At 37.7% G+C, this 19,490-nt stretch overlaps 1 protein-coding gene across 1 annotated transcript in view; it reads left to right on the top strand.

The window, feature by feature from the left end:
- Nucleotides 1-18,647, top strand: part of NRP1 (neuropilin 1) — a gene marked incomplete at its 5' end in the record, with an annotated part of 150,296 nt that extends 131,649 nt beyond the window's left edge. The window contains 6 exon segments of the mRNA XM_025208478.1: nt 288-347; nt 6,782-6,919; nt 10,672-10,943; nt 11,427-11,520; nt 13,828-13,881; nt 15,035-18,647. Of these exon segments, the coding sequence (XP_025064263.1) occupies nt 288-347; nt 6,782-6,919; nt 10,672-10,943; nt 11,427-11,520; nt 13,828-13,881; nt 15,035-15,327 (911 nt within the window).
- Between the last annotated feature and the right edge of the window lie 843 nt (nt 18,648-19,490).

Raw genomic sequence — 19,490 nt, 5'->3', positions numbered from 1 at the left:
GTAGTGAAGACAGTGACTGTGGATGATAAGAGGATTAATGAGTGATGACTTGTTAAGGGCTTTTAAGATGTAAAGCTCTACTGTGATTATTTCTGTTAACTTCTTTTTTGATAACAGAAACCAAATCTTTAACCATAATAATTCTGTGTTTGTGCATGCCTGTTCACTTGAGTGTCTAGCAGACAAATATGTACGTAATATTTTACATGTATATTTAGGAACCACCTAATGATTGCATTGTCTTTCTTTTTTGTTCCATATCTTATATCATGTGTGATATTTTTCAGGTGGTACTACAGTACTGACTACAGAAAAACCAACGATAACAGACACTACATTGCAGCCAGGTATGAAGAAAGATATTTTCTTGTTAAATACACAGTAAATTCCATACCCAAAATTCATGCCAAAGATAAAAATAATGAATTGCAGCACTTCCTGGCTTTCTGTTTCCAAAAAGTCTCTGATGTAAAGAAGCATCTGGTCTCTAAACTCTATACAGTAAATATTTCACTCCTTAAATCCACATGTATATCCAGCAGAAAGCAAGATCTCATTTTGCATCAGCAAATGCCAAATGGTGACAAAACTAAACTAAGTTAATCACACAGCACACTTTGTTTAAATGCAGCACATCCATGATAAAAAGCATGTTTGCAAACTCCAGTAAAAAAAACACACATAGATTCACTATTTATATCCTGCATGGTTTTGCAAAACTGAGACCAGCAACGTTTGCCAGTTTTCTTCACCACAGAGTTGGTATGTTTACAATATTGTTTTTTAGCAACCACTTTCCCAAATGGCGTTAAGTAAACTGCTACCATCGATTTACACAGAGAGGAAAAGCACCATCATCAGCAGTGGGTTCTCTTCCCTTAATCAATACAATAGCTAACCGCTTTAAAAATCCTGAACTTGCTGCTTCCCAAGGCTTCCTGGTAGTTGAGGTCTGCCCAGTTTTAATATCCTGTACAATTATAGGGAAAAGCCCCAAACTCCAAGGCTAGGGACAGACATTCAAAAAGCTGGAGCCTGAATTGATTTAATCTTTACAGGGTAGTCAAACCTGCCTAAATTGAACCAATTTGCAAGTGAATCAACATTTAGGAAATGCAGTAGCCCAGGCCAGCGCCAGGGGGCTCTACAGTGCACGCTCAGCCGCATACAAGCTGTGCTGGGGGGCCATAGGCAGCCCCCAGTAGCCTGAAGTGAACTGGCCAGGGAGGGGGTTTAATTCCCCCCTCCCTGCCCCACCGGCTCAGATCCCAGCCATTTTGAAACTGGTTTATGTGCACTGAGCGTATGTTGTTACAGGTTTAAACCAGTTTCTGATCACTTAAACTGGTTTATGTGCAACCCAAAAATAAGTAGTTCTAAATGCTTTGTATTCGGAATTGTGAGGAGGTAAAGAGGTCAGCATTCAGTTACTCCCATTTCCTTTATTAAAGCCAAATCAGGCACAGTCTCACAATAATTTATTAACAGGGTGTGTAAGTGTATATCAATGTTTCCTTAACAATATGCTACCATCAGGCTGCACTTCAAGCAAAAAGAATGTTACTAATAATAAGAATGCTTCCTTACGAACACTGATGGTGTGGACCTGATTAATCAGTAACTTGACTTATCTTAGAGGTTGCTTTTGTTCTTAACCTCTGAGTTCCCATGCTGCAGAGATGTAAACTTTCCCCACTTTAAAATTTGATTGCCTTGTCCTAGGAATTTGCTTAGTCAGCAGTTATTATTGTGCCCATTGTTATAGTCAGGATGGACTCATGAGACAGGCAGCTCTACTTGCTCCCTCCTGTACCACCACAGGAACAAGCAGCTTGTGAGAACTGGTCAGGGAAACTGTGATGCAACACTCAGATTCTTGCAGTTCTGCTGAAATCAAAATGCTTCATAGAATCAGGTTGATTTTGATCAAAAACTCAATTTGGAGGGCAAAAAGTAGGAGGAACTAATGTTTCAGCATTTCCAAGACAAACTGTTTTAATTTTCTTTTTTAAATGACTTTTTGTTTTGAATTTGGCTAAAATGAAGATTTTTTTAAGATTAAATATTTTCTAAGCTTTGTAAATTAGAAAGAAAATTAATTGCAATAACTCTAAGCCTTGCTTGAACCATACTTTCCATTCCCCTCTTAGCTGCATGTGCAAATTATGCTTATTCTTGTGGGACTGAGTGAACTGTCCAATCATATGACTGACTACTTTTGGCAAGGGTCTTTCAGGATCTCCTCATTGTCTTCATTTAACTTCCCTCTTGCACCACCTTCTTGAGCCAGCTTTTTTCCTGCTCTAAAGATAGATTCCTATGAGGTTCTCTCCAGAGTTTTCCAATGTTATTCCCCTACATTGTTCAGAGGAAGCCACTTGTGTCATTGGTCACTGCTCCTTTTCAGGGAATAAAGGATAAGATCCAATCCCCAAATCCTGTTCTGTATGTGGCAGAACAGTGAAGGAACACAAAAATACTGGATTCTCTTTTAAGGCACCATGCAAGATAGTTTTCCACTTTCTGAGCCACTGAAGTCACTGGCTACAAAAAGTGTAATTTAAACAAGTTTTGAAGCTATGCTGAATTACTGAGAAACTACTTAGGCTGCCACCTGACCCAGAACTGGGCAAATGGATTAGAGCTACCTTCCCGCACTTGAACCAGTTGTGAGCCCATAGATTTAATCCTTATTCCCTTCATGAGCTTACCTACAGAGGGATGTCAATGTGGATTGATGCTGGTTATGAATTTTAAGTGGAACAGATATTCCTGATTAATTTCCTCTGTATATTTTATGTTACCAGTTTAAGAGTACCTTATTCTGAATGATCTTAATTCACTTTGGAACTGAAATAGTTCATCAGGAATAAGTATTCTGGAATTCATCTCTGTGTAGACAAACTCTAAATCAATGAAAATGTTGCCATTGATTTCCCTGGGGCCAAGTCCTAAGAACATTAGAAAGAATAATTATGTCAAAATAACAAAAATGTTTCAAGGGTTGAAAATTCTTAGGTGAGAATCTAAATTGTTCCCCAAATTTAAAAAGTGTCCAGCTACCTTGACGTCTAATATATTATTAATAAACCTGCCTGTCAAGGTAACTACCTGTCAGGAGCCAATTTTATTCCTCACCGATATAGCTCTTTTTAAATAATTTCCTTGCAATGGTGAGGAATTGATTTTAAAAATGAGGTGAAATGCTCAGCTCTTACCTATCAACATGTAAACTTAGCTGTACATTTGCATTATATGCTCTCAGCATATGTGCAAGGTCTGGGTAAATCAGAATGTTGAAGAAGGCAAGTGTTTTGTTACTTACAACACTTAATGCCTGGTTTAAGAAAAATATAATTCAGGAATCCTGGTGCTAAGATCTATTATACAAAATAATTATAAGATATTTATAGGGTCTGATTATCATTTAGAATGAGTAGTTACACATTCCTAAAGTAGGGTAAAGGAACCTCAAGATGTCTGTAAATATATTTTGCTTTCATTTTAAGGCTACTGTACACTGACAGAGTAATATAAAAGGCCTGGGTGTAAATAAGAATTAGTCCCAATATTTCCACTTTGAAGTGGTACAGTTATATTGGCCATTTTCCATTTTCCATTTTAATGTTCCTACACCTCTAAGTAGTAGCATCATATGCAGTTTCCTTAGAAGTCGAAACACCATCATGCTCCTTCTCTCCTCTAGTTGGCAGAGCTGCACAAATCTGTCAAAGACTGTGGGCAGGAAAGATTAATGGACTTGCAAGAAATTCACCCAACTAGATTTTCAAATGACTTACTTATCCATGTGCAACATTAATGATTCCAGCTGGGAACAAAATGTAGTCAAGAGGCACAGCTGTTGTCTACTTGCAGAGAAGATAAATCTCTCCATTGCATGAGCCCCCATATTTTTAGTGTCATATGGTTTTTGTCACACATTGGCCGTTATTCTAACAGAAACAGTCTAAGATTCAGTTGCCTTCCTTGCTGTCAATACAAACAAACTTAGAGATGGCTTAAATATTTACTGGAGGATCACCCTGGTACAAGAACTTCCAGTGTCAGAGAGGCCAAACAACAGCTCCTCTATTTATTTCCTTCTAGCTGGCAAACTAAGGTGCATGGACATACAAAATTAGGGTATGACTACAGCTGACCTTAGCTACTGTTTCAACCCCTTGTGATCTTTGGTAGGGTAATTTAGAGCAGGTTTTGAATTGTTCTGTCTTATGTCAGGGATCAGGTGACACACAACTTTTCCAGGGATCACAAAAAAACCTAGGAGATATATGCTTCAGCCAAATGGTCAAAAGCCTATTTGGTACAGTACCATCAGTGGATGATACCAAATACTTCAACATTAGGCAGAAACAGGTATTACCTCCCACGAAAGTAAAGTGTCATTTAAATCTCTACATACAGAGATTTCTTAAACCCCAAAGCACAAGGTGTTGCTTCACTTCCCATACTTCTTTAGTATTACTATTAGAATTCAGGATATTCTTCTTATCCTTTTAAATATCGAATCCATTCTTAGATGTTCTTAAGTTTTTGGCTTGAATGGCATTCTGTGGCAGTAAGTTTCAAACATGTTATGTGAAGAAGTATTCTCGTTGATCAGTTTTCATAACAAAATTCCTAGTCTTTCTTCTGGAGAATTCCTGCTAGCTCATTCAGAACCATGTGTGTATGTGTGTATATGTACTGTATTTGTGTATGCATGGTGTCCCTGTTATTTGTCTCCTTTCTACGGAAAACTTTTTTTTGCTATTTGTGATCATTAACATGGTGCAATGTCTGCCAATCAATGTAACGTGCATATCACAGTTCTCCTGTACTGGGTTTGTAGACTGTTAAGGGTTATCACAGACTTCACATCACAAATTTTGCAATCCTTTTGGAGGCAAATAAGATTAATGGTGTATCAGGTTCTTTTTATAGTGCTTTTTTTATAAATAGGTCCATGGGTATGATATTAGAGCAGGGGCAAGCAATTATTTCGGAAGGAGGGCTGCTTACTGAGTTTTGGCAAGCCATCAAGGGCCGCATGACAGGCAGCCAGGGCAGAAAAATATTAATTTTCTAAAATTTTTAGGGGCCCCGCAGGCCACATAGAATGGCCTGGTAGGCCGCATCTGGCCCATGGGCTGCATTTTGTCCACCCCTGTATTAGAGTCTGGCAATATAACTCTGTCTAGATGTTCTTAGGTGTAAAGGGATATTTTTCACTAACTTAATAATCTTTGCAACCATCTTTCTTTAAAAACCTCCCTTCAAAGAGGATGCTTTTTGAGGACAGTGCTTATGGGAACAGCCCATATAAGGAAAGGAACCTTAATGAATTTCATATTGTGGAGTTTCTTACTCATTCTTTCTTCTATGACAAATGGTCTTCCTAGTCTGTGGAAAAGCTGGGAGTTTTGCTCCATCAAACTTTTAAAGCCCCAAGGTCCAGGGTTATATAATCCAGGGATCCAGAGGATGTATAGGAAATCTACACAGTTCTGCCCTTACCTCCCAAGCCCTGCAGCTTCTAAGAGAGCATGCCCTACAGGAGTTATGTTCCAGTTTCCCTCAACAGAAATTGCCATCTCTGCCTATCCATTCTTCACCCACAATAAAAAGAGGAAATACTGGAATAGAGTGGGTTGTCAGAAAGAAGAATGCAAAAGAGCAGAGGTCCTATCAAAAACTGATACTGATGAGAGCATGGGGCCCATTGTTTTTGGTCCTTACCCATACAAAACTCTCATTTGAAGTTAATGGAAGTCTTTCCTTGATAAAGACTGAGAAATGTCTGATTAATGATTTCAGAAGGTAATGCCTTGAGCAGTCACAGTATTGCATTGGGGACAGGGAATGGAGATTGTGCTAATGGAGTGGGTCATTGCTTAAGGTGAACCCTTTCTTCCAAGAGTTCGTACTGATGAGAATGGAGTACAACAGATTTTGAAACAGGTTTTAGAATCCACAAATACAAAGAAATCTGCCCTATATAATCTGTCCATTCAAATTACAAGTTCAATTGAAAAAAATAAACTACTTGGTCTTAAACCTTTGGGCAGAATTGAAGAGAAGCTTGAAAACAAGATATGATCTCATCCTGTCCATAATATCAGACTTCCCTTGCTTTACATGTAGCTTGTTTTGAAGCTTATTTTCAGTTGAATTGGCAATGGTCCACATTTGTCTCTTTCCATTTTCAATTTGTCCATTTCAATGCTGCCATCTTGTGGGCCATCTTAACTGCCTGAAACATGCTGATACAATATTTCACTAAATCTATAGGCTGTGATTGAGCAAAAGTTCTTTCTTACAAAGATCCTTTGGTCCTTGCACTAGGGTTTTGAACTTGCCTTTGTGCTTACCTAAACATTATTGTGAGCTCTTACATATAGGGAAACAATAGAGTATGAAAAAATATGAACAATTCTCAAAAAATTCTGACAGCTGGGACAGTGTTCCTCTTTTAGGGACAAGTTTTCAATAGAAGTTATCTAAAAGGTCTGAAAAACAGAGAAATGGATCAGCTTACAGAAAAGTCACTCAGTCTGACTTATAAGACCAGAAGAGAGATATGGCTAAAGCAGCTATCGGAAATCATTTGATACTTCAGCTATATCCTAGCAATCCTGATCTGTAGGGGCGTCTCAGAATTTCAAGTAGAAATAGCTACTTCCATCATCTGATCTAGACAGTTTGTGGTGGTGGTGATTTAATACAAATTGTAATTTACATGGATAATGGCATTCTTCCTCCTTACTTCCCTCTGTTCCAGAGTTGCCAGCATATGATTTCAGCTGTGGATTTGGCCGGGGATCTCACAAGACTTTCTGCCACTGGGAACATGACAGTCGAGTAGACTTAAAGTGGGCAATCCTCACTAGCAAAACTGGACCTATTCAAGATCACACAGGTAATCATGAGTTCATGATTTAGCCAACTTAAAAGGGAAGGGTCATTTTGTATAATATTCCAAAGGATCCTCCAGAAATTCAGACTTTGCTGTATCAAGTAAAGTCATTATAACATACATTACATTACATTATAACATACATATAATGTTATAATGTAACATTATATGTATGTTATATTACATTACATTATAACATACATATTTTTAAGAAGATGGTGCCTAATTACAGTCACCTGAATGTGTTACTGTCTCTGAGGAAGTATACTTTTTGACAGGAATGAACAGTATTCCCTACTTCTAATCATTTCCTACTCCTAGCCCATTCTGTCCCCAGTTAGTAACTGTGGAGTACTGTGGAGCAATAAGACTTTCAGACATCCAGAGACCTTTCAATCCTGCCACTCAGCTTATGATCACCATTTAGTGAGATATATAATTATGAATGAAGCCCTGTATTTTCTTGTTAAGTTATGGGTATAGTCTGCCAAAGAACAGTGTGTAAACCGCTGTTGTAACTTCCAAGACTTCTTTAAACACTCATCTTCCTCAAACACTAGTTGGAGATTCTAGGGATCCCCATTGGCCACCCATGGTTCTTCTACAAATAACATCTCAAGGAACTGATTGGCTGGGCTTTTTTTCCCAGAAGTGCTGCCCAACTCATGCTTGACCTTTTTTCCCAGAAGTGCTGCCCAACTCATGCTTCAGCACAATAAAGCAACAAATAGAAAGATGATTAATAGAGCAGAAAGGACATTTCAAGACCTGGACACCTCTAGCTTTAACGTTCTTTTTTTCATACATGTAGATTAATCAAATGTGCTACAAACGACTTCCCCCTTTTCACTTCTGCAGCCCCTTTGCTTAATGAGAATGACAAGGAAATTAGATAAAATTGGACTCCTTAAATTCTGAGACACTTTCAATTGAATCTTAAGACAAGTACAGCAGTTTTAGAAAAAAACTTAAAATACTTTGACTATAAATGGCACTGTACAAATAAATGGCATCAAATTAACTAAATGCAGTTAGCTGAAAGGAAGGCTGTAATGGTGGAAAAATTGATGTAAAGTAATGTGAAATGGCTCAGTAGGATCTGACATTGAAAGGAGGTTAAAAGCTGTGTTAGCCAGAGACTGACAAAATCTAAAAGGCATGCATAAGTAAAGCTCTAATTAAGACAATGAAGACAGAGTTCCTGACTCAGAACTCCAATAATATTCTGGAAATGAGAGATATCTGCACTTTGCCACCAAAGAATATTATGAGGAAGAACTTGTCTTCAATCAAGAGCTAAAGCAATTATATTCCTTGAAGAGATTTTATTGCTGCCATTGGACTCTGATATGGTAAAGGACTTATTCTTTCCAGTAGCTGTAGCCTTGATAAGTTTTCAAGGCAGCGTCTTAAAGCCTTTCTTCTCCCTCCCACTGCAACACACAACGGTTTCCGAATTTCCTCTGTGATTCTTAGGTGGCCTTCCCCTCCCCACCACCTCATTTGCCACCCACTCAGCAGCAGCTACAAAATAAGTATTATGGCAGACTACTAGTAATCTGAAAGGAAATGCAATGATCAACAAGTCAAACAGTGCCTGAAGTCATTGAAGTTAGGCAATTGCTGTACAAGAGAACTTTTTATACTATGGAGGTGCAACATTTATTTTTAGTCACATTCAGTTCTTGTTTACACTTGAGTAAATCCCTACAAAATAATTTTCATTCTAACAGCCTCCTCCCTGAAGCAATCATTAAGACACTAGGCATGCCTTACAAAATATGCATATGACTCAAGGTTCAACTGGGAAAATCTTTGCGCCACCATGTATATCTGGACTGAGATAAGTCTTGCAACTACTTCAGTAATCCTTATTCTTCAGTCACCATCTGGATGTTCTCCCCTTCATTTGTTGGGCATATTTATACATGTTTATGTCGTCCGGTGAACAACAGAGAGTGATAAAAGAACATATAGGCATGGAAACCTTAGCTGGAGAAGATGAAGAGAGTTTTACTGCAGTAAGACAGAAACAATCACAATAAATAGTTTGTGCTCCCCAGAGCTATAACAACACAGCTGGGCACCCAGGGCAGCTTCAAAGTGGCGGGGGATGCTCCAATTGCCCTGCCCTACTTATGCTACTGGTGCTTCCATAATCTTACCTTTCCTTTTTCCTCCTGTCTTTTCTTTTGTTTAAGTGTTGAATATGACTGTGGCTAGATAATTTAGAATTTCACTGATACCTGATTTCTTGATAAGCTTTGTGTTCTGACATCTGGTTGTTTGGCAGGAATTTATTCTACACATTTAAGATTCTTAGCTTGTGTAAGCTGACCCAGTTCCATTGAGTTTGGTGGAGAATTACTTCACTGAGCATAGGATACAGGCATACAACTGAGTATTTAGAGTATGAATGTCTCACTGTTGGATGGAAATAAAAAATATCACAAGAGACAGTCTGGTGTTAGCCTGTCATCAAAATTGATTAAAATGTCCATTCTTCTCTTCTAACTTGATTATGACGGAGATTTTCAAAGGAACCTACAGAAATTCAGTGCCCAAATCCCAATGTATCAGTTTCTTGTACTCTTTGGAAAACCTGATCCATAATTTTGAGAGTGTCTCAAAAAAATATTATGCCAACTTTATCCTTTAAGACAGGGTGAGCAACCTGTGGCATGAGTGCCACAAGTGGCACAGGGAGGCTCTGTGTGTGGCACACAGCAGAACAGGGAAGGAAAAAGCAGCACAGTGACATATAAGACAGGGAGCAAAAGGCAGAGCAGCAGATTGGGCAGGGGAAGGGAGTTGGAGTCACACTCTGGGAAGATGAGGGGTTAATTTGCGGCTCACCTACCAAAAAGTTTGTCCCCCACTGCCTTAAGATAATGAAGTGACCCTGGGGATGCTTTAATTGATAAATTAATTATGGCAATATATTTTTATAGAGAATCAGTTCAACCACACTCAATGTGTTTCAGACCCTAAACATGGTTGTGTAAAATCATTTTATTCTTGTATGGTTATTCCTAACAGAAAATAAAATAAAATACAGTGAAGTATTTAAAGCAGATTTAAAACAGCCCTTCACAGAAAAATGTGGAGTAGGCTAAGGCGTATTTATATACCTATTTTATATTTATTTATTTATATAATGAGCTAGCAGGAAATGATTAACTTGTGAATTCTTAGATAATGTACATTAATATAATCTCTTTTTTGTTGTAACTCACCATACTGATTTTTTAAAAATTTGCCAGGATGGAGAAGCCTAATGATGAACCAAATCATAGTACTGTGGCTGATGTTCATTATGACATGCAAAGCTCACTTGCAGTTGCTCAGAAATGGAGATTTGCCATGTGCATTACAATGTCTGCTCTAGTTTTCAATATGTCCCTACTAAAGAGAGACATCCATGGTGCATCAGGCTAGATTATAGATTCATAGATGCTAGGGTCAGAAGGGACCTCAGTGGATCATTGACCCCCTGCCCATGTCAGAAAAAAGTGCTGGGGTCATGTGACTCCAACCAGGTGCTTGTCCAGTCTCTTCTTGAAGACCCCCAAGATAGGTGGTGCTCTCCCCTACATTTCCTTAGAATTCCCAAGTTAATCATTTCCTGCTAGCTCATTAGTGAAGCTTCTGACATATACATCTGGAAGAGTATAGAATGATTCTGAAATGTTTTTTAGATTAATGAAAAGTAAAAGTTGGTCATTCTTTCTAACACAGTATTAATGTCACAGCAGGAGATGGCAATTTCATTTACTCACAAGCTGACGAAAGCCAGAAAGGCAAGGTCGCACGGCTGCTAAGCCCTGTGATCTACTCGCAGAACTCAGCACACTGTATGACATTCTGGTATCATATGTCTGGCCCCCACGTTGGCACCCTGAAGATCAAACTGAGATACCAAAAGCCAGATGATTATGATCAAGATCTGTGGACACTGAGTGGACACCAGGGGAACTGCTGGAAGGAAGGACGTGTTCTTCTTCACAAGTCTATGAAACATTATCAAGTAAGATCAGTCAGCCTTGCTTTGGATCCACAGAGCCAAGGTCTAAGAGATTTTGCTGACTGTATTTCATAGGCCACAGTAGAAAATGTCAGTGGACAATTTTGTACACAATATTATATACCTGTATGTGGAACCCTGTTGCCATGACAGTAAATAACAGCAGCATATTTCATGGTATTCCAGATGACAGCAATATAAGCAATTTGTTGTAGAAGGTCAGAAAAACTACTTTACAAACCATTTCTCATATGTCCAAATGTTGCACTTGCACTGCAGCTATTATTGATAATGTAAAAATCTTTAGGAAAGTTGTCAAATTATTGAATACAACATTGGCATGTGACCAGTATTGACTGATAACAAGCCAAGTATGCACATCTGACACCATGTGAACTTAAGCTGCATGTTTATTTAAAAACTGGGAAGTCTTGAACATTGCTATTATTAGCAATAAAAGAATGTAAACTTACAACATTTTTCCAGGTGGTCATTGAGGGAGAAATTGGAAAAGGAACTGGAGGAATTGCTGTCGATGACATTAATATTGACAACCGCATAGCACAAGAGGATTGCCCAAGTAAGTATGAATAGCAAGAAACAACTAAAAAGTCCCAGCCAAAATATGATTCATTCTGCTCTAATCACTGTTGCTTTGTTGAGAAAGGTCCATATTATGCTATTATGTATTAATATTAGTGAGAGTTTTTCCACCCTGAACAGTGCCATGATCCAGCTCACTGCTTCAGTCTTGGCCCAGTTAAAACTTGCAGTTAAGTCAAGGACTACAGACTGGGGTCAACATTTAATTTCTAAAGATCCCATTAAGGATATCTCCAGAGCACAAAACAGCACCATGTGGAGATATCCAAGCTATATCTGACTGAACTTTCTCCAAAACCAGAAGCAAGTACAGCCACCACCCTAGATCCCAGAAGCTGACTGGGTATCTCTACACAGCACTTCTCTGTGCTATACTAACTTACTCAGAGCTAGCACACATCTCTCTACATGGCATTGCATTGCACCATAGACATAACCCAAATTGTATCTGCTTTGCCCTAAAACACTGTCCACAGTTGGAAGTAGGTATGGTGTTAGCGTTGGAGAAAATAAAAGAGACTAGTTATATTTCTAATCTTCGGTATGACATCATCTTGAATGAAGTCATTTCTACAATACCAACTGCTAACTAAGAACAACATCCCAAGGCAAGACTAATCATGTAGTCTCAGAAAATGGAAATTAAGAGACTTTTTAGATGATCATGTTTCTAAGTTTTTTAGTCCTTTTGTATCATGTCTTTGTTTTAATTGATGCTCAAAATGCTAACCAGCTTAGTAAAATCAGTCAGTGTCTTTGACTAGTTGTTTAGTCCCTCTTCTAGACTATCAATGGAAATATTATAGAAGATATACAAATAGTGATCTGTGTTCCACTTCACTGATCACCTTCCCAAAAACTTGACATCTTAATCACTACCTTTTATTTATGGTCTCTTAGTTTGTATCCTGTCTACACCAATATAATTTATCATTGAGATAAGATTTTGCAAAGCACTTTCAAATGTTTTATGAAAATCCAGATGTATTATAAAAGCTTTTGCCTCTTTCACCTGCTGTTTTATAATTCTGCAATGGTTGTGACAGCTTTCTTCTAGTGATCAGCTTCTAAAGATGGGGTATATTCTGCAGTATAAGAACATGGCATGTTCAGCTGCTCAGTAGACAAGCTGAGTACTTATGACAGACTTGTGAGCATCTGGTCACAGAACAGTCCCTATTTACCATATTCAGTGATGATCCTATGTACAGCACATACTGCTATTAATCTGGCAGCAATCTCAGGAAAAAAATTGTTGTGCTGTCTGTCCTTGGGTTAAAAAGCCCTTGGCAATGACCCCATCACAGGAAGTGAGAATGGAACCAGGATGGTCATTACAAACTCATACCATCTGAGTTAACAGTATAATTCTAGCCTATGTGTCTATTAGCTACTAGAGGGGGACTTAATAAACTTCGGCAGCACGTTACAGAGATGTTAGACGGATCCAATCTGGTTACATAGTCTAGGGTGGAGGTGGATTTGAGGAGGCTGTACATTCTTTATAAACCTTAGAATCCAGCCCTGTGGAGGACAATGCACACACAGCAACCCTGCCACCATGAAGCAGAATGTTAGAACCATAATGCTAAGCTGCAGCGTGGTCCCTCTCTCACACCGCTGCCTAGCTAGGAGAATAATTTTCTACTTACTCCACACACTTCCTAAGCACCTGGCTCACTTATTCAGGCTGGGTGCTAGTTGAAGGATTTGGGCCTTGGAGTTCAAATCAATTACAATTTATTTATTTACATATAAATAGAGCAGGAAGGCTGACAACAGACAGAGCCAAGTGGAGAGCACTTGTCCATCGTGTCACTAACCCTCTTGACAAGCATGACACTCAATTGATTGTTCAAATCAAAGACCCAATCGTGCAACCCTTACTCACACAAGTAGTCCTTACTCAGAAAAGTAGCTCCCACTGGAGCCAGTAGAACTATTCTTGTGATTAAGTACTTTGCTGATGAAGGGTTGAAGAATTGGGCTTCAAAATTGTAAATACAGTGAATGAGATGCTAATTTCTCATACTGATTTCTCTTTCCCAGACATGGAAAACCCCTGCTGATAATTCTAAAACTGTGCCAAGATTGGGCGGAGGGGAATTTTTAAACCTTTTTTCTTCTCTGTTAATTTTCAGAGCCCATCGTAATGAACGGCTCTGTCAAGCTGACATAATGATGCTCTGACATAGAAAAATCTGCTATCCCATTATTGCCAGCACGATAGTCAATCAGTGTTTGTAACCCTAATAATCAATGTCAATTCTCTTTGCTTCATTAGAATCAACTGATGTGAAGGAAATAGATGAAGAAGACCCAGAAAGTAATCAAACAGGTAAAAGCAATCTTATTGTTAAAATGGAATATATTAGACAGCATATTTTCATATACATTTGGGAACTCTGTAGTCCCTTTTTGTTAGGTGCTGTAATCGTGGATGATACTGAATGTTTCCCATTTTTTTATTATATAAATTATAATATATATGACATTTAAGGCAGCCTGAAATAAAAGTCCTTGATATCATGTAGAAGCATTAAAGCTATGCACTTCTATACTAAATCTCACAATAGAATCTGCTTGATTAGAGTTTTCTTATCTAAAGGTAATTTCCTTTGTTGAACAAAATCCTATCATATCTCATAATTTATGTTGCCTACAGTATCTAGGTAATTAAGCCAAAAACTCTCCCAGCTAATCATTTCTCACACTGCACTGAAAATGTCCCATTAGCGTGAATCTACCAAAATACAGTGTTTTTTTTCCCCAGCAAGAGAATAATAGTTGTAAATGTAGCATTAAATATATCATATTTGTCCTATTATCCTGATTTTCCTTTTTTCAAACAAAGAGCTTAGACATGCCTCTGCTGAAGTCAGTGGCAATGCTTTTTTTCCAAAGATCTCTCTGTTTTAATTACAAAATTAGCAGGATTTTTAAGGTCATCCATCATCATATCTCTGTCATAAATCCAGAAAAGTTCTGAGAAACCATGATGACATGAGGAGACAAAACACTCCTTTTCCAGCATTCACGTCCCAGGGACTAATTCTTGTCTACTGAAGTTAAAATAGTAAACCCGGTGCCAAATGGCTTTGAGGTCAAAATTGGTCTTTTGGTTTGTAAATGTTCCCATGTGGCTAAACTAAGTCTGTAGTCAAGTTATAGAAAATGACAAAATACTGAACAAAGGAGCCCAGATGTATTCTATCTGCCTGCTGTATTATCTCAGGACTCACTTGAATCCCGAGCCAGAAGGATCAGATCAGTAATGACTTACAGCAAACCCAGAAGTAGGGGAAAACACAAAATAATCAGTATCTGAGCAATTTTGTAGTTTTTAGCTATAAATTGTTTTTCCAGAGAGAAAAATAATGCAGTAACTTTTGTTAAAATCTAGACATTCTTCCTCCAAAACTCTAACTCAAATTAAAAATCAATTCTTACACTCAGACCTAAAAATGTTACAATTGTTTATTCCATTTCAGGATTTACTTCTTCGTATCCTGTAGAAAGGGATGAATATGATGATAACATCTCCAGGAAGCCAGGCAATGTGCTGAAGACCCTAGACCCTATTCTTATTACTATTATAGCCATGAGTGCACTGGGTGTGCTGTTAGGAGCCATCTGTGGAGTTGTTCTTTATTGTGCCTGTTGGCACAATGGGATGTCAGACAGGAACTTATCTGCACTGGAGAATTACAATTTTGAACTAGTGGACGGCGTTAAATTGAAAAAAGATAAACTAAACACACAGAGTTCTTACTCAGAAGCATGAAGGTATAAAGTAACTAAAGAAGTGTCAGAGAATTGGAATGGAAGGACATGACTTGATTGTGCTGGGGAACTGTTGATCTTTTACTGTACAGGCTGAAAAGTGCGTTGATGACACTGAGCCAGGCTTTTCTCAGGAGCTTCAATGGGTGTAACCGATAAACATGGACAACAATCTGTGTTAATCTGAATCATGTACAGTCTGCTTTTTCTGTTGGTTTCATTTGAAATAATCAAATGCTGGTGTTGAGACCAAGTATGATGTTTTACAACTCATTTTGTCTTTCTTTCTCTCCTTTTCTCTTGGTTTTCTTTTATGGATAGATTTATTTTTACTGTGCAAAATCCAAGATGCTGTCACAAAGTGTATTCAGTGGGGTCCTTTTGATGGACATGCTGTCTGTAGCCCAGTGGCCAGAAAATAATCAGAGTAACAGCAAGTGGACTCCTGCACTTGTATTTGTGTATAATTGCTCGTGTTGTGCATAGGCAAAGAAGGTTAGGGTGTTTTTGAAAGTACTGTAGCCTCAGTACCGATATGGTGTGTCAGCTCTGTTTACGAAGCAATACAGTCAAATTTTATTGATGTTTTTCAGTGTTGTACTAAACTTCGTGCTTGTGAATTCCATAAAAGAATATGTGCCATCATTAGACACAACTGGCAACTGAGTGTACTGCCTATAATCAAAACAAAAGTCCTTGGCACTGGCTAGTGTATGTCCTCTCAAGTGCCTTTTAGTTTGTACTGCTTCTCATTGTGTTAACATTAGCTACAACTCTGTTTCCCTCCAGTTAAAGCCCTTGTCTTTAATCATACTCTGGTGGCTCACTGACGAAGAGAGTATATTTTAGTGTAAGAAATAGCCTCCACAAGGCAAGGGCTAATCAAATTTGACAACTTGGCTCGAATGTTCTGCTTTCTGTATTTCAATTTCATGTCTGTTGACCCTTTTGTATAAAGCTGCAATATTCTCTTTTATTGTTCTTTCATATAGAATGTATTTTCAAATGTAAACTCTTTTCTCTCTCTTTCTCTTTCTCTCTGAGTAGATTGCATAAGCATTTGCCATTGTCAAGGAAAGAAAACTGCAGCTTTAACTTGCTGGTAATGGCAAAAGATTTTACTAGACTTGTGTTAAAAAATAAGGGAAAATTCTTAACTTTACCCTCCAAAGTCGAACTTTGGGTTTCTTGTTAACAGCATAAAGTGACAGTATCTTTTTTCCTTAAGTCATGAAAAATCTCTTTTACTTTTACCCAGATGCCTATTAATAGGTATTTACATTTAGAAAAATGATTTAGAAGTTCCTTATTGAAAGATTGCCTTCAAAGATAGAAATGATCCTTTTCCCTCTACTTTCACCCAAAGAGAGGGTTCTGTGGTCTCCTTGAGGTCTGTCTATTCATACTAATCAGGATCATATCCATGTTAATCAGATTTATTCATGGGTACTGAGAATAGAATAAGATCCTGAAATGTGCAGAGGACGTAATAATTAAGGTCAGGTTATATCAAGGAAGCAATTTTAGTCCAGATGCTTTTCTCACAGGCTACAAGAGAATAAACAATACTTTCCCTAGAGCATACAGCTTCCTTGTATGTTCATTTTGTGAAGTTAGTGATTGATACAGGTGGATGAATAATGTAAAAAAAGATTCACAAAGAATGAGCTTGACAACTGAACTGCCAATTTCCAATTGTTTTTAAATAAATTATTGGCATAATAAATCAATGGTTTATATAGCTGGTCCAACAAAGTAAGAAGTTAGCTATGGAGGGCACAATTGTGCTACCATGAAGGGACCATGCAGGTAAGCAAAGGCATTTAAAACCCACTTCTCCATCTCCTTCCTGGCATGACTGATCACCAGTTTTGGGGAAGGTGGGAGAGCTGCTTCCCTAGGACCTCTTCCCTTCCCCTTAAGCTTCTCTACTTCCTTCCCTCTTCATCCACTCCCCACCAATCTGCTAAACTCCACATTTTCCACAATATACTAACCACTCCAGTGGAATTAAGCCAACAGAAAGACACTGGGGCAAGTGAGAGCATGGAAAGTCCTGCAGCAATTTAATTCCTCCTTGGAGCAATGCTGAATCAGGGATGATACAGTTTTTCTCCAAGGCTGCTCCCATAGGACACTATGCAGTATCCTCATGCAGGGATAAAACTAAATAGAATCTCAATCCACCATATAACATCTTACGTGATAGCAGTAGTCAAAAAGTGAAAGATTTTTTACTAAGTTACAATGGAAAAAGCAAACTATTAGTTAATGATACTATGGACTCCTTCAAAATGATCTGAAAAGCTGGAATATCCTCAGAAGGCAGGTTTGAGGGTGAAATCCTGGCCTCCTTAAAATAAACAGTAGAACTCCCAATGATGTCAGTGGAGCCTGGATTTTCAGTCATATGCACCTGATACCACAACCTGGCCACATTAGTAAGAAGACAGCTAGTGAATTATCCCAAAGAAGATTCTTTTTAGTGCACTTGTATCATAGTACCATGATTTAATTGCTTAGGGTCTGTTCTCCCTTAGATGAAAACATATTTATTCTATTAAACTGAATGGGAGCAACACACGTGTTGCCTTGAAGAGGAAACCCTGGTGTATGGGCCTGATCTGAGGTTACTGAAGCCTTTCCGCTGATTTCAGATCAATGCCCATTCTTGGTCCAATTTAAATATAGGGGGAAGCTTTTTTGCTTTTTTTTAAAAACAATTGATCATAACCAATGAAAGAAAAAATATATCTCCCTTACTGTCTCCAGGCATACAGAGCAATGAAGATTTGATTTCTCTGAAGGTAATGGAATGAAAATTGCCCTTCAATAAAGGAAAAACGATACTGCAACTTTACATTGAAAAGTATCTTGCACTGATAAATATATTTAAAAAAATATATGTTTATAAAGTTATTAATTTGTAAAGGCAGTGTTACAAAATGTTCAGTTTATATTGTTTTAGATTGTTTCATAATTTTTAAAGTGTAAAATAACATATTTTTTCTTTATTGAAAAACTATAAAAAATCTTCTGTAGTAAAATGATTTCATTTTACTGGTATATTATTGCTTCATGTTTTGTACCATCATAAGATTTTGTGCAAATTTTTTTTACAGAAATTTTATTTTCTATGACAATATGACACTTGTAAACTGTTGTTTCAAAATGAACAGCGAAGCCTTAACTTTAAATGACATTTGTATTCTCAGACACGGAGTAGCATAAAAACACATAGAACTGAACTGTAATTTAAATTTCCAAACTATGACTACTACATTCCAAAGAAACAGTTGAATTAAACATTTTCATAAAATATCCCATACCTGATGCCTTTTATTATGCTTAGATGGATTGTTTTCAAGATAGTCTTTTTAAATTGTCTTTTTAAATATCTTGTAAAAAGCACAATATTTTAATAGGGTCTAATTTGTTAGAAGAGAACCTTATTTTTAGAATAAAAAGATGACACACCATATTTTGCTAGATTCAGTCAGCCTCAAATTATAAACTCATAGAGCCCTAGCCTGCAGCCATTATTCACATAAAAATGAAATACCCTCCCTTGCCAAGGGCAGGCCAAGAAATAGGCATCACTTCTTTCGTACATAAGCCATGTGCTGCCCTCTGAAGTCTAAGGCCTTGATTCATTTCTGAAGGTAAACCCAGCAACCAGGCAGAATTCTACAGGAGTCTGCTACCCTTACTGGAGAGACAGTTTGGCGTGGTAGGATCAGGACATCTGGAAGGACTGGTCTAAGTACAGCTGAGCTAATGTTGGAAGACCAGGCTCGACCTGGCTCTCAGAGCTCAGTCCTGCAACCATTCTGACACTAACCTTCCACTAGCATTACTAGAAGCACTGAGTACAAATAAGCCACTGGTATAGAGATAGCATCAAGTAGTTTTGCCTTAGACCAAGTTGCAAAGATTAACTAGGCTCTCTTGACTATACTAAATCATTTCTTTTAAATTCTGATCCATCCATATTTTAAATTGCCTAAAAGCCTTCATTTTATTTAATACTCATAAACCACTGCATTCATGCTCTTTATAGTCCTAGATTGTATATTCATAGATATTTTTCCACACAGAAAGATAAGATAATCATTACTAATAACATTTGTGATTATAACAATTGATCAAAAAGTAACAAATTAT

The sequence above is a fragment of the Alligator sinensis genome, unplaced genomic scaffold, assembly GCF_000455745.1.
Source record: "Alligator sinensis unplaced genomic scaffold, ASM45574v1 scaffold309_2, whole genome shotgun sequence".
NCBI lineage: Eukaryota > Metazoa > Chordata > Crocodylia > Alligatoridae > Alligator > Alligator sinensis.
This window is presented reverse-complemented; position numbering and strand designations above follow the sequence as displayed.